Source organism: Betta splendens, chromosome 4 (genome assembly GCF_900634795.4).
Source record: "Betta splendens chromosome 4, fBetSpl5.4, whole genome shotgun sequence".
In the NCBI taxonomy this organism is placed as follows: domain Eukaryota; kingdom Metazoa; phylum Chordata; class Actinopteri; order Anabantiformes; family Osphronemidae; genus Betta; species Betta splendens.
This window is the reverse complement of record NC_040884.2, coordinates 24164215-24176879: the sequence shown is the minus strand read 5'-3', so window position 1 is coordinate 24176879 and position 12665 is coordinate 24164215. Positions and strand designations below refer to the sequence as shown.

The following is a 12665-nucleotide window of genomic DNA, read 5'->3' as shown; positions in this document are numbered from 1 at the left end:
GGGATGCCAGGTAGGGAACGGCCTGGAGGGAAGGGCACTGAACAACTTGCATAAAAACGTCACTTAGAACGTTAAAAACCTAACGAGTTTAGAATTAGAACGCGTTAATTTAGGCAAGTGGTGAAGCGCTGTTTTTGCAGTAAGTTAGGGTGAACTAGAGGTATCTGCAACTCTGCAAGAATCCTCATTCATACTTGTGTAGTATTCAATTCTAAAACCCATTTATGCTTTATGTTTATAAAACATAGGTGAGATAGAAAGACGCCGCTGCAGCCTTTTCTTGTCCTCCCTAAGAATAATGCAGCAGCTAATGAATAATTCAAACCCTGAATAATGCAGCAACTAGTTCCTCAATTAACTGTTTCATCTTTGTCAAAAGCGAAATCCCCGGGTTCAAGGTGATGTCTTCAGATGGATCTGCGTCATCAGAAATCAAGTTTATTTTACTGTAATTATGAAAAGGAAAAAATAATAAGCCTGTGTGAGGTATTTGCTTCCTAAAATACTGGTAGTTTCTTTTTTTAACCAGATGTTTAGGTTAAAGATAATTTTTACCTAAAGGAAGATGACGCTGAGCACGCTGGCATAAAAACGCATGAGCCTTTATTTTTAATTTCAGCAGATATACTGTATTTAGTGTAGATACTTGTAATAAAAATGTGTTTGTAAAGTGTTACAGTAGTAGATGTACCGTAGTACACACACTGGCAACAAATGTGACTAAATCCCCTTTGTTGTTGATAATACAGTAAATGATATATAAATTATATAAATTATGAGAATTAGTTTTTTTATTGAATTTAAGTTAAAATCTATTTAGTCACCAAAAACTAATATATAGGCATAGAATAGAAGCACCACTTTCCCATTTTGTCCACTTTGTTGTGTCCCTCTAATCAGCGATGTGATTGGCTGCTCCCGGCCTCCTGCTCTTGATAATTAGTGAAGGAAGCGGCAAGCTGCTGCCCCACCGCCGGACTCAATCACTGTATACGAAAGGCGCCAGTTAGTAGCATATGAAGATAATTAGAGGTACCCTCAGTACGCTCTCTGTTGCTGGGCAGAGAGTGTGTGCGTTTACGTGTGTGTCTGTGTGCCCCTGCGTGTGCGTGCCCTCAACCAGCCTGTCCAGTTGCGCACCAGTGTGATGTAAGGTTGTTCGATTTTTAGATCGATGCTGGAGCCAAATCTAGATCTCCACAGCTGGGGCTGTAATCACACATCGGCCGTGTGTGTGTGTGTGTGTGTGTGTGTGTGTGTGTGTGTGTGTGTGTGTGTGTGTGTGTGTGGTTCTGGCTGGTTCTGGCCCTGTGTGTTACCCCTTCCACCAGTTGCTAATGATGTTAATGCTGATCAGCCACTGTATGGATTTGTGCCCGGCCGGACAGAGGCAGCGAGCTAATCATTGCACATGGACGATCAATACCCGTCCGGAGGAGTGAATCAACCTTTGAGGCACCCTGAACTCCAAAAATTTAACCAATTATGCACCGGAGCTGGGATTCATATTGAAAAGACCAGTGTGCTGAGAACACTACTCCTGTTTTTGTGAGTTTGGGTTCTTGGTCTAGCACCACAGTTGCAAATGGCCAAAACACAGAACCGAACTCTCCAAAACAAAGGGAGAGATCTTGATGCCTGATTTTAAAAGGCCACTCTTCCTCTAGCATCAGAAAGATTGTTTTTAGTCTCCAATTGATCTGAAGTCCATAGAACCTCCAGTATCGGCACCTTGGCACATGGAACCAAGTTCTGCTACCACCTTGTATACGATCATGTGTTTTAAATAAGACCCGACTAGTGAATAGTGTCAGGCAGGAACCTCCACCTTCGATGTGTGACCTTTTGTACCTTTTTGCTACAGCAAAAGCTGGCATTAGTGCAGCATTACCCAGAAATGTTTATAGTAGCGTTTACACATACAGTCCTGTGCTGTATTTACTGTACATAGAGCTTTAATCTTGGAAAAATGTCTTAGACAAACAAAATGAAGACTTCCTGTTGAGCTGACATTTAACATGTGGAGCGGATTCTAAATTATGGAAAAATAACCCGACTGATTATCAGAGCGATCTGTGCAACAGTTAGAGCTGCACTAGTGATGGTGAGTGCATTGGTACCTGATCCAGCTCTACTGCTGCGTTCCTCCCTCTTCCTCCCACCAACCGTTTTCCCTTCTTTTTCTTTCGTTCCTTTCTGCCACTGACATCAAACGAAGCCGAGCTCCGCTGCTTCCAGCCTCGGTCCTTCCTTCTGCCTGCATAGGTCAAAGGTCACGCCGAAAACATAATAAACACAGCAGCTGGCTTGGCTCGATGCAACCTTCTCCTCCCCTTGGTTTATATTTAGAGGGACATGAGCTGCTCTGAGATCAGATGTTGACGTTGGACGCGGGGTGTTTCCTGTCCTCGGAGTCACAGCGGCTGGTCAGGTGGATGGAAAGAGGAACGGGCTCTGCAGAGAGCTCGCCAATGCAGTTTCTCCAGGATGGAGGTGGATCTTACTGTAGGTTTACGTCAAACATGGTACAGTCCAATTCAGCAGTGAAATAGTTTCACCAACCTACAGAATACTGTTAAACTTCCACGAATACCGTAAATACCTTACAGTGCATCTATATCACATATCAGCTAATGCAGCCTCGTCATCAGCCTCATGATGTTTGTCCAAAACATCTGGTACTGGAGGCTGCAGTAGCTTGTTTGGGTTTCCTTCACTCTCGCCTCAGAAATGGAGTCTGAATAAAACTCAAGGTCTGGTCTGACTCTGGGATGAGCCTCAGTACGTTGCTGCTATCGTTAGTGTGTGTTTTCAACTCCTTCACTCCCTCGGAGCTCAGTGATTACACGTCTGGGCTCGTTTGGTTTAGATGATAAATGTACAGTATGTGCACCAAGTTAAGGATAATATATACGTTTACCACCTGCAAAATCAACCTGTTTGGCTGTATTTTGCATCTTCATGTTTTAATGTTGATTGTAAAGGAGCCGACTGCATTTTTAGACGGAACACAGGAGCTGATCTTTCTTTCCTGGCCTCAGTTTTCACAGGCTTAAATAACTTCCCTGCTCGTTCTGCCCTCCCTCTCCTCGATGCACGCTGGCATGAAGACGTAAACACACACACGCACACTGTGGCAGCAAACGGAAAGATCTGTTTGGCAAGAGCTGTATGGAGGGGAAGCCGGGTGTTTTTCTGCGCGTTCAGGTCAAACGTACAATAGGCCTGAGGTGTAAGGCACAAAAACAACTTTCTTTCTGTTTGAACTCTACACTTTGTTTTTCTCCTCACACACCGACACACACACGAGCACATACAGTGATGTGGCCTCTGCAACTTCTGTTGTTCTTTAGAAGTCATGTAAAAGCAACAGTAAAATGATGCCCTGCACACACACACACACACACACACACACACACACACGCACACATTCATAAAATGTTCTCCGGTCTGTTTTCCTCCTCTTCTTCTCACCTCTCGCCTCCTTCCTGGTGTGATGTTTGAGGCCCCTCGGCCATTTCCCACGCCACAAGGAAAGAAAACAGGAGGGACCGTGTCTGTACATATATGTGTGGGTTGACCTTTGACCTTAGGTTTGTGTCGTTTGTAGTCAAATCACACCATCTGGCCTTGTGATACTGTGCATTCCACAGGTTTTATCTAAGCTTTTAGTGACGATGCATGTTATCGTTCCTGTCCAGTGAACAAAACTCAAACAAATCAGCTCTCAGTAATTCAACTTGTTGAATTGTTGTTTGTTAATAACAATAAAATTATTACTTATATTATAGATTATTGAAATAAGTTGTTTTTATTACCTCTTGAGTAAAGAACGACCCTGTGAGGAGTCTGACACAGAATCAGAAAATGTTCTGTATTGTTTGCATGACAATTGTTTTTCTAACAATCATCTTTAATATAAAATTGTGTGGATTTAGTGTTAAATTTGAATGTCAACGTCATCACCCAGCGTACAGCAAATCAACTGACAATCAAATGGAAGCTTTGAGATCACGTTTAAGCCGAAGTTGTCCCTTTTTGTTGTTCCTCTAATTGGTGATGAGTTGACATCCTGGGAAGTAAAGCGGAGGTTGGGATGTGAGTGTGAGGGGATGTGTGAGAAAAGTTCAGTAAAACACAGTTAAAGGGAGAGCAGGGAGGCGTCGCTGACGTCAGAGGGCTGGAGAACAATGCTGGAGGCAGGAGACCGACCAAGGTCAGCTTGTTATGTCCACAGCCTCTAAACAAGACGCCGCCGCCTGTGTTTGAAGGGAGGGCGCCTGATCTGCTCTGTCGCAGGAGCAGCGCTATAGCAAGTGCAGCTGTACCAACTGTGGGTACTGGTGCATAGTTTACAGGTGTAGTACACAGAACACTTAGTACAGGCTTTCCACCTGACAACATGTAACAAAGAACTGGATCATCAGTCAAAGCGCGGACAGCTCAATGCTGCGTCTGAGCGCTGGACGCTCACAGAGACAAGCTGTTTGGCGTGTAATGATCCTGGAAGTAGGTTTTATATTCCCACAGCACCTGTAAATTAGGCTTCAAACGTTCCATTCTCACTGGCTTTCATCCGTTCCTTTGCCCTCGCATGCGTTTTACTGTTTCCTCTTGTTCCTTCCTGCAGAAGAAACCTAACGTTTCCTCGAGGAGCCGCATTGCTCAATTCTGTTTGCGAAGATAGAATTAACAAAAAACAGTGGGACACAGAAGACTGTTGGGAATCACAGAAATGAGCGTAGTGAGAGTGGAAATGCTGGTTTTGTGCTCTGCACAGACACGTCTGGAGTCAGTTGGTGGTCACATTATCTTATGTAGCACATATTACCTTACATATGAACCTTAATAAAATAAAAATGTTTCATGTAATTTCAAACAAGTACTAATACATGTACATATATGCACAGAAAGGAGCGTTGCAGTATCATATTTGCCTCACCAGTGGGCGCTGCCTCCCCATCACAAGGCCGCTCCCTGGCAGCAGCTGCTGGCAGGCTGTGAAATGTGAAATAGGAATAAATAATTGTATATATGATAATAATATGGAATACTAATGTTACAACGTGCCTGTCACTATTGCTGTTATCATCTTAATCTTGAATATTGATTTGTTTTGTTGTGACAACTGACATCACTTACTGCTCCCTCCTCGGGATGAAGTGATGAGCAGCCATGTAAGCTGTCACAGTGTCATTTTAACACCCTATGCACTCACCCTGAGACTCAGAGGAATGAAAGATAAGTATAAATGTATGGAGTATAAGTGCTGTGGGAAAATACTACAATACTGCACCCGGAGTCATCTAGATGCACGTTATCGCCAACCAATCAAAATTACTTTGAAAAATCCTTCATATATGTATTCATGAGGATGGGGGGAGTCATCTGCTCTCCGCCGGGGGGGATATCTACGTAAGCTCTGTCATAAGTCTCCTAGTTCCCCTCGTTCCTGGCAGGCAGATCTATTTATAGCTGTTGACGTCACTGGTCTCCTCTGATGGAGCCTCGTCACGACTGACTACACTGGGCCAGCGGAGATCGAGGGGGGGGGAGTGTAGGGGTGCGAAAATGGGTTGGCTGTGGGGTGGGGTGGCGGCAGTGGTGTCAACATTGAGGTAAGCCCTGCTGCAAGCCCCGCCCCCTCTGCCGTGTCCCACCAATCAGGCGTGAGGCGCTGCTGCACATCACGCTGCTGGATACAGACCCCCCCCCTCCTCCTCCTCCTCATCTCTGTCTCTCTCTGTCTGCTTCTGTGAATTGGGTCTGTTTCATTCAGTATCAGTGGCCTAATGCCCGTCTTGCATTTATCAGCCAGTGCTATTGCTGGAGTGCAGGAGGCAGGCTGAGCTAAAAATAGACCCAGGAGCAACCTTGCATTGCTCAGTCGGTGCTCTGTTTTCTATTGTTGTAGCGGCGAATGAGTGGGCGGCTGACACGCATCACAACGAGTGTGATTCATCAAAACGCGCTAAATGCAGTGTCCACAGAAATATTTTACATCTGATTTTATCGGACGACCACATATGACAGCAGGTGCTTTTTGATGGGCTGACTTATGCTAACGTGCAGGTGAAGCGCGCACCGCTCCTGGGCCAAGAGTGTCCTTGAGCAAGGCACTGCGTTGCACGCGGGACACAAAGAGGCGCGAGGAAGAAGGTTTCTCTCTAGGTCTCACTTTGCCTCCGCCCCTCTTTGTTATCCTTCTCCAATTCAGCATCAACTTTTTTCATGGTTGCACAATTTATCGCCAAAAAAGATGTTCTGTGTGAGAGGTTTATTGAACAAATGAGAATCAGACAAATCCGTGCAAATGAAATCGTGTGGGAGCTGTTTACTTAGAGTGGAGGTCTTTGTTCGCTAACGCCGGTGTCTTTTAATGTGGCGCCTGCGATGGGGTGATATCGGGAGTGAGGGGGTCGCGCGGGTAAGTAGCTCCACTGACGTAACACGCATGAAGTCAGTGCTGACGTCACACGGATGGAAGAGGCAAAGGTGCAGCAGCGTGTGTTGGACTGTGAAAAGCTCCTGATCACAAGGTCGCGCAAAAAAGCCTTCACAGCTCCAACTGCTAAAATCTTCCTTTTTGAATGTTTATACTGAGCAGTGTTGTAATTAGTGGTGCAGACACTGTCCCAGTTCCCATGTGTCCTCCAGCACTGGTAACAGTTGGAACATAGATTTTAATAATCAGGTGCAAATGCTGAAACAGAGGTGTTTATGTGTTTCTTCTTCTTCTCTCTTTCTCTGTAGTTTTGATGTGGAGAATGGCCTGTCAGTGGGTCGCAGTCCACTGGACTCTCAGACTAGCCCGGGTTCTGGCCTGGTACTTCAGGCCAACTTCCCCCACAGTCAGCGCCGCGAGTCATTCCTCTACCGCTCCGACTCAGACTTCGACCTTTCGCCCAAAGCCATGTCCCGCAACTCGTCCACTGCCAGCGACCTGTGAGTACTTTAAGCCGCTGTCTGTGATGTCGGCCTCCACAGTGGGTTGAGCGAGGTGGAGGATTTGGGGCAAAATCCCGTGGTCCAGTTCTCTGCAGAAAACAAATGGTTTGACGTCTCCAGGTCGACTGTATATCAGAAGTGAACTGACACAATTAGTTATGTTCTATGTTCACCTATAAGACCTTTACCACCATCCCATCAACCTGGAAACATTAGTTATAGGGGAAATTCTTAAATGTATTGTAGTTTCATCCAGTTTCCTGTTTGAAGCAGAGCAGTCACGTGTTAGTTCAGGTTCTAGTCTTTATCCGTGCTGCTTTGAAGCCACAGTGTAAGTGGAACCTCGACCACCAATAGCTGTCGCTGCTTTGTTTTGAAGGGAGGAGGGACTGAAGCACTGGGAAGTCAGTTGGCTGCCTCGGTGAGACAAAGAGTGACGCCTGCCGTGTGTCTGTCCCTGTGTTGTCATGAGTCAAACCCCCCCCACCTCTCCCTGAACACAGCCTGAAAAGCACAGCTCCGACCTCGGCTCCGGCCCTGGGAGGTTGTTCCTTTTCCGCTCCAGAAGCATGTGACAGGTGGTGATTTGGCCTTACGCACCTTTAAAGTGGACTGGGCCCAATCTGACAGTCTGATAATTACACAGCGTTTGTCCTGTGTCGCCTGCGCAGCGTCCAGCGTTCGCTGCTTCCAGACTGACTCGACCGACGCATCGCATCGGCAGCATGGGTTTATCCTGGAGCTTGAGTTGCTGTGAGGTGCATGTGGTGACATAAAAAAGTCCAGCAGGCTGGATTTTTCCACATGTTGGCTTCCACAGCCTCCAGTGCATGAACGTTGCTCCTCACTTCCTGTTTCAGTTGCACAGACATAACTTGGAGGCACGGAGTCCAAAAGCATAACTCAGTGTCTGTGTGTGACATCAGTTGCATTTCTGGTCCACTGAGGAGTTTTTGTGCTCCAAGTAGTGCCTGTTCAACCAGAAGCACTCCAACCCCTCCCTGTGTCCAGTACGGCCTCCCAACCAAACCGCAACAAGCCTTTTTGTTGTGATTCTGTGTGTGTGTGAGGCATTTCCTGTCTTTTCACTGTGTTTGGTGTTTTTCCAGGCATGGAGAAGACATGATAGTGACGCCGTTCGCTCAGGTTAGTGGAGTCCATCCATGCGTTCGCCACCGCTGCTGCTCGTTGCGGGGTAGATTCTCTGCTGTCCAAACTGTCCAGACAGTCCACGAGGCTCATCATAATTAAAAATAGTTGGTTTTCACAGAAAACTCCCACGCGCTCTGTTTGTGCTGAACAGCTCATTCTTTTCGTTGCTGCACTTCTCAACACTGACCGCTGATCACATTATAATATCTAACATTCACTACGCTTCCACATCATGCAGGTGCATCTGTAGATATGTGTTGTTGCCCATAACAATCTAGTTTCATTCTAATTCATACACATCACTGATGAGCAGGTGGAACTGTGCTGTGATGACACCAAGAATTCACGTCAGCATGAAGTTATTTCAGATCATTAATATTCCTTTCTGACGCGTCTCCACCCACATCCACACACACCTAACGCTTGTGTGTCTTCTTTTAGGTTCTTGCCAGTCTACGAACGGTGAGAAGTAATGTTGCTGTACTCACACATCTGCAGGATCGTGTAGGAAGCAAGTAAGAACCAGCAAAGCGAGGTGATGACTAACTGGTTGCTTCTGGCTGTGGGGATTGTTACACCTGCCCCGTTTCTTGTTCCAGGCGCCCGTCGAGCAGCAGCCAACCCCCCCTGTGTAAGCCATGTGTCGGAGGTCAGTGCAAAACCCCCCAAAGTGAAATATAGCGCGTGCTTAACTGAAGACAAGTTAACGTGTAATTCAGCTTTAGATGTGGGTTTGTGATATTGTTATTTAGGGTAATTGTACTCACCTTCAACCTGTGTTTGCGTGACCTCTGACCCCTCAGAGGAGCCGTACCAGAAGCTGGCGGTGGAGACCCTGGAGGAGCTGGACTGGTGTTTGGACCAGCTGGAGACACTACAGACCAGACACTCGGTCAGCGAGATGGCGTCCAACAAGGTGAGGACTCCGCTCCGAGAAACCTCAGCAAACCTGTCACTCAGTCAGTGTTGCTGTACAGTGAGGCCTGACCACTTTCTTTTTATTCTCCCAATATAAAATATTGTTTTGTGTAACTTTAGTATTTTATTTGATTCCTGCTTTTGACTATGAGTCTTGTTTAGGTCACATACTTTTCACTTTATTGTCCTTGTGAATGGTTAATTGTAACAATATAGTTTGAGTGTAGACATGGCTGTGAACAAGCCTTATGAATGGCTGAAAGAGTTAATCGGCATCTCCTCACTTCCCTCCTTCCCGCCTCTCTCCCCCGTCTGGCTGCTACACTCAGACCCCCTCCATCTCCTAGTCGACCAATCAGATCGCTCTCCTCCACCCAGCCCCTGAAGCCAGACAGTCCTGATTGGACAGAGAAGGGGAGACAGCACTAGGGACAAAGGAGGAGGGGGGACTTCTCAGAGCCTTTCCTCCCTCTCTCCCAGTTTATGTTTCTCACTGACAGTGTGTAACAGTAGTCGGATGAGAGACTGCAGTCACACCCTTTCCTCCCTACTGACAGACTACATACCCAGTCTTGCCCCATCCCACCCACCCTTTTTACTCCCACTCCCCTCACCTCCGGGACAACACATGGGGCTGTGTGTTTAACTTTGACTTCCAAGTGGACTTTTTCCTCCCGTTCAAACTGTCCCTGCTGCATGTGGAGTGTCTGAGTGGGGCGATGGCAGCCTGACATTAAGCCAGCGAGCTTTTGGATTTCAGCGACCTCCAACATCAGCATGCGTGGGCTGACATGCCTGCGCTGGCGCTCTGGGTTTGTCTGTGCTGGAGACAGGTGAGCCGCGGGGGGTGCTGCTGCTTTCTGTGTTTACATTGGGATCTATTGATCCAGCAGTGCGGGCTTGTGGCAGGTGGCTGAGTGCTGAGTGCAACTGCCTGTTGGATCTGACTCAGGACTGGGTCCACGAACACAATATACAGCTAGTGTGTGGATGGTTATGGTTGTGTGTGTGTGTGTGTGTGTGTGTGTGTGTGTGTGTGTGTGTGTGTGTGTGTGTGTGTGTGTGTGTGTGTGTGTGTGTGTGTGTGTGTGTGTGTGTGTGTGTGATAATTAGGAACAGCAACGCTAAACGCTAGCATGTGCATATTGGAAAATGAGTTTTAAATGTAAAGCAGAGACGGAGCCCTGTGGCTCATTTTGGGATGTGATGCATTGTGTTTGTCAGCGTGTGAAGTGGAAAGAAAGGCCTCACAGAGCGACAGAGTCTGAGAAGGTGCAGACAGTTTGGGTTAGAGCTGCAGGATTATGTTTCATGTCAGTGTGTGTTTGAATGTGTGTCCATGTGTTTGTGTGTAGCCACTGCAGCATCACTCTCTCTCTCACCCAGATCTCCTCCCTCCTCCCTCGGCCACCACGTGCTGGAGCTGTTACATAATCGCTGTAGAAGCTACTGCTGCGATAAAACTCAAGGGAAAACCATAACACTGCTTTTTGGCATGAACAAAAATGCCCAATCATTTAAAGCTAAAAAAACGAACAAGAAAATTTAACATTTAATACTCGATTAATTTAAAATGGGAAGTAAATGTGCTGCATCAGAATACGACACCAAACGTATATTTTACTGACACACTGTGATTAGTCACACACAGTCCACTAGGCGTAATGATGTTTTCCATATCTAGTCTATGTTACAATATATTATGTTCTGGACACTCCCTAATTAATTAAGCTGACTTTTATCATTTTTACATGATAATCAACATGTCTTAGGATCCGCAAGGATTGATTCTAAGGTGCAGTAATAATAATTTAATTCACAGAGCATTTCTCAGGGATTAACGTCACAGGGCGCTGCAGGCGTTATGACGAATGAACCGACAGGCCAGCCTTCTGTCTCGCACCCCAAGAGCAGAGGAAAGATTCATAAGGCCTTTGTGTGCATGTTGTTTGTTGTTTTTTGTTTTGCCATTTGCCACAGTTGTCCATCCAGAGCAGAGCTTTTTACCAATATACTTTGTGGACTGGTTTCTATTAACGCTGCGACCTGTTCTTTTGTTGCACACACAGTGTGAGATGACATTGCAGGCAACATAACGAGTGTAAATGTATTATAATCAAACAAACCTCACTGACTTCATGGAAAGAATAGGAGCATAGTGACGGAAACACAGGGACCGTCCACTATGGTAGTTTGCAGAGCCATGATGTAAACTTCCTACTAAATTATGTCTCGGTTTTGCAGTCATATAAAGCAATCACACATAAAATTGTAATTATGTCTACTTCCACTAAACACAGATTCCTTTTTTTCTTGTGTCCACAGTTTAAGAGGATGCTAAATCGCGAGCTGACGCAGCTGTCAGAGACGAGCCGCTCAGGGAATCAGGTGTCCGAGTTCATTGCCAGCACCTTCTTAGGTGAGTTTTAAGTGAAACGGGTGCATGCATGCTAAGGCTTGTGGGCTGTTGCTCACTGAAAAGCAGTGATGTTGAAAAATAGAATAATTTTATGATTGTAATCATCTTAGATATATAGCAAGTAATTAAGTACAGTTGTCTAAAAAAGCAATCTGCGTTTATATGAGAATTTTGTATTCATCTGTATGAGCGTTTTTAGTGTTTCTGTTGAATTGGAATAGTTTGGGCGTGTTTTATATATGGTAAAATTGGAAAAAATATTTTTAAATAAAGGTTTAAAAAATCTCAATATCAATATATGAGATACATACTCAGGACACTTATTTGTTCAATAAGAGCACAGGACTGATCCGGTATCAATCGTATTATATTTCACCTTAGTGATCTGCCTGTTAACCTGAGATCCACCATGTTGTTTATGTTTGTAGAGGACAGATGGAAGGGGGGTATTTAGTGAGGACAGAAAAAGGGGAGCAGAAACAAAGCAGCCTTAAAAATTTAACCAAGAGCAGAGAGAGATTTTACAATTTTATAGAAAAAAGGAGACAATTATTTAAGGAGTAAAAATATTGAGATGTATTAAAGAAAAGTATAAGTGAGGTGTAATGAAAAAATAAAATATGAAATACAATGGAAGGAGAATTTGAAAAAATGACGACAGCGTGATTAAAGGAGGAGAGGGCTTTGTGAACGGGGACAGATGGTGAAGGTGAGGATTTTTCCCTCCCTGAACGAAAAGGAGGCGCGGCAACTGACAGCATTCCCGAACACATTGTGTGGCGTTGTCGTAGCAACAGGGTGCAATATTATCACACGGCGTGTTGCATCAATAGGCTCAGTCCTGAGCAGCCGTGCCGGCAGGATGGGGCTCCGGCCGAGCGGATGGAGCTGTCAGTCGGACCGCATTTTGATATGACCGCCTCGGCATCGGTCCTCGCTTTGTTTGGAAATGAACACTGTGGTTTTGGGGGTGAGGAAGAGGAGGCACTGTGAGAGAGGTGAGAGAGGCCAGAGAGGCTTGTGCGATGCTGCCACTCAGGTCGTTCCGCATCTTTCTGATGCCGGCCGCTTCATCTTCAAGCAGCCGCTGCTACGGTGCTTGTTAGAAATACAAGGACGGAAATGACTGAGTGTGATGTGTGGACGGGAGCTAGAACCGGAGCTCTGTGATGTCAAAATGGGATCATTATTTCCTTGGTATGTACAAAAAGGCATGAGTCATTTTCAG

At 45.7% G+C, this 12665-nt stretch overlaps 1 protein-coding gene across 1 annotated transcript in view; it reads left to right on the top strand.

Annotated features, from left to right (window-relative positions):
• The window catches only part of pde4cb (phosphodiesterase 4C, cAMP-specific b), a 90709-nt gene that overhangs the window by 45580 nt on the left and 32464 nt on the right, over nt 1-12665 (top strand). Inside the window, exons 4-10 of the mRNA XM_029149477.3 lie at nt 6754-6945; nt 7328-7369; nt 8058-8094; nt 8542-8615; nt 8700-8749; nt 8904-9016; nt 11344-11437. Coding sequence (XP_029005310.1) covers nt 6754-6945; nt 7328-7369; nt 8058-8094; nt 8542-8615; nt 8700-8749; nt 8904-9016; nt 11344-11437 — 602 coding nt within the window. The remainder of the gene's footprint in view (nt 1-6753; nt 6946-7327; nt 7370-8057; nt 8095-8541; nt 8616-8699; nt 8750-8903; nt 9017-11343; nt 11438-12665) is intronic.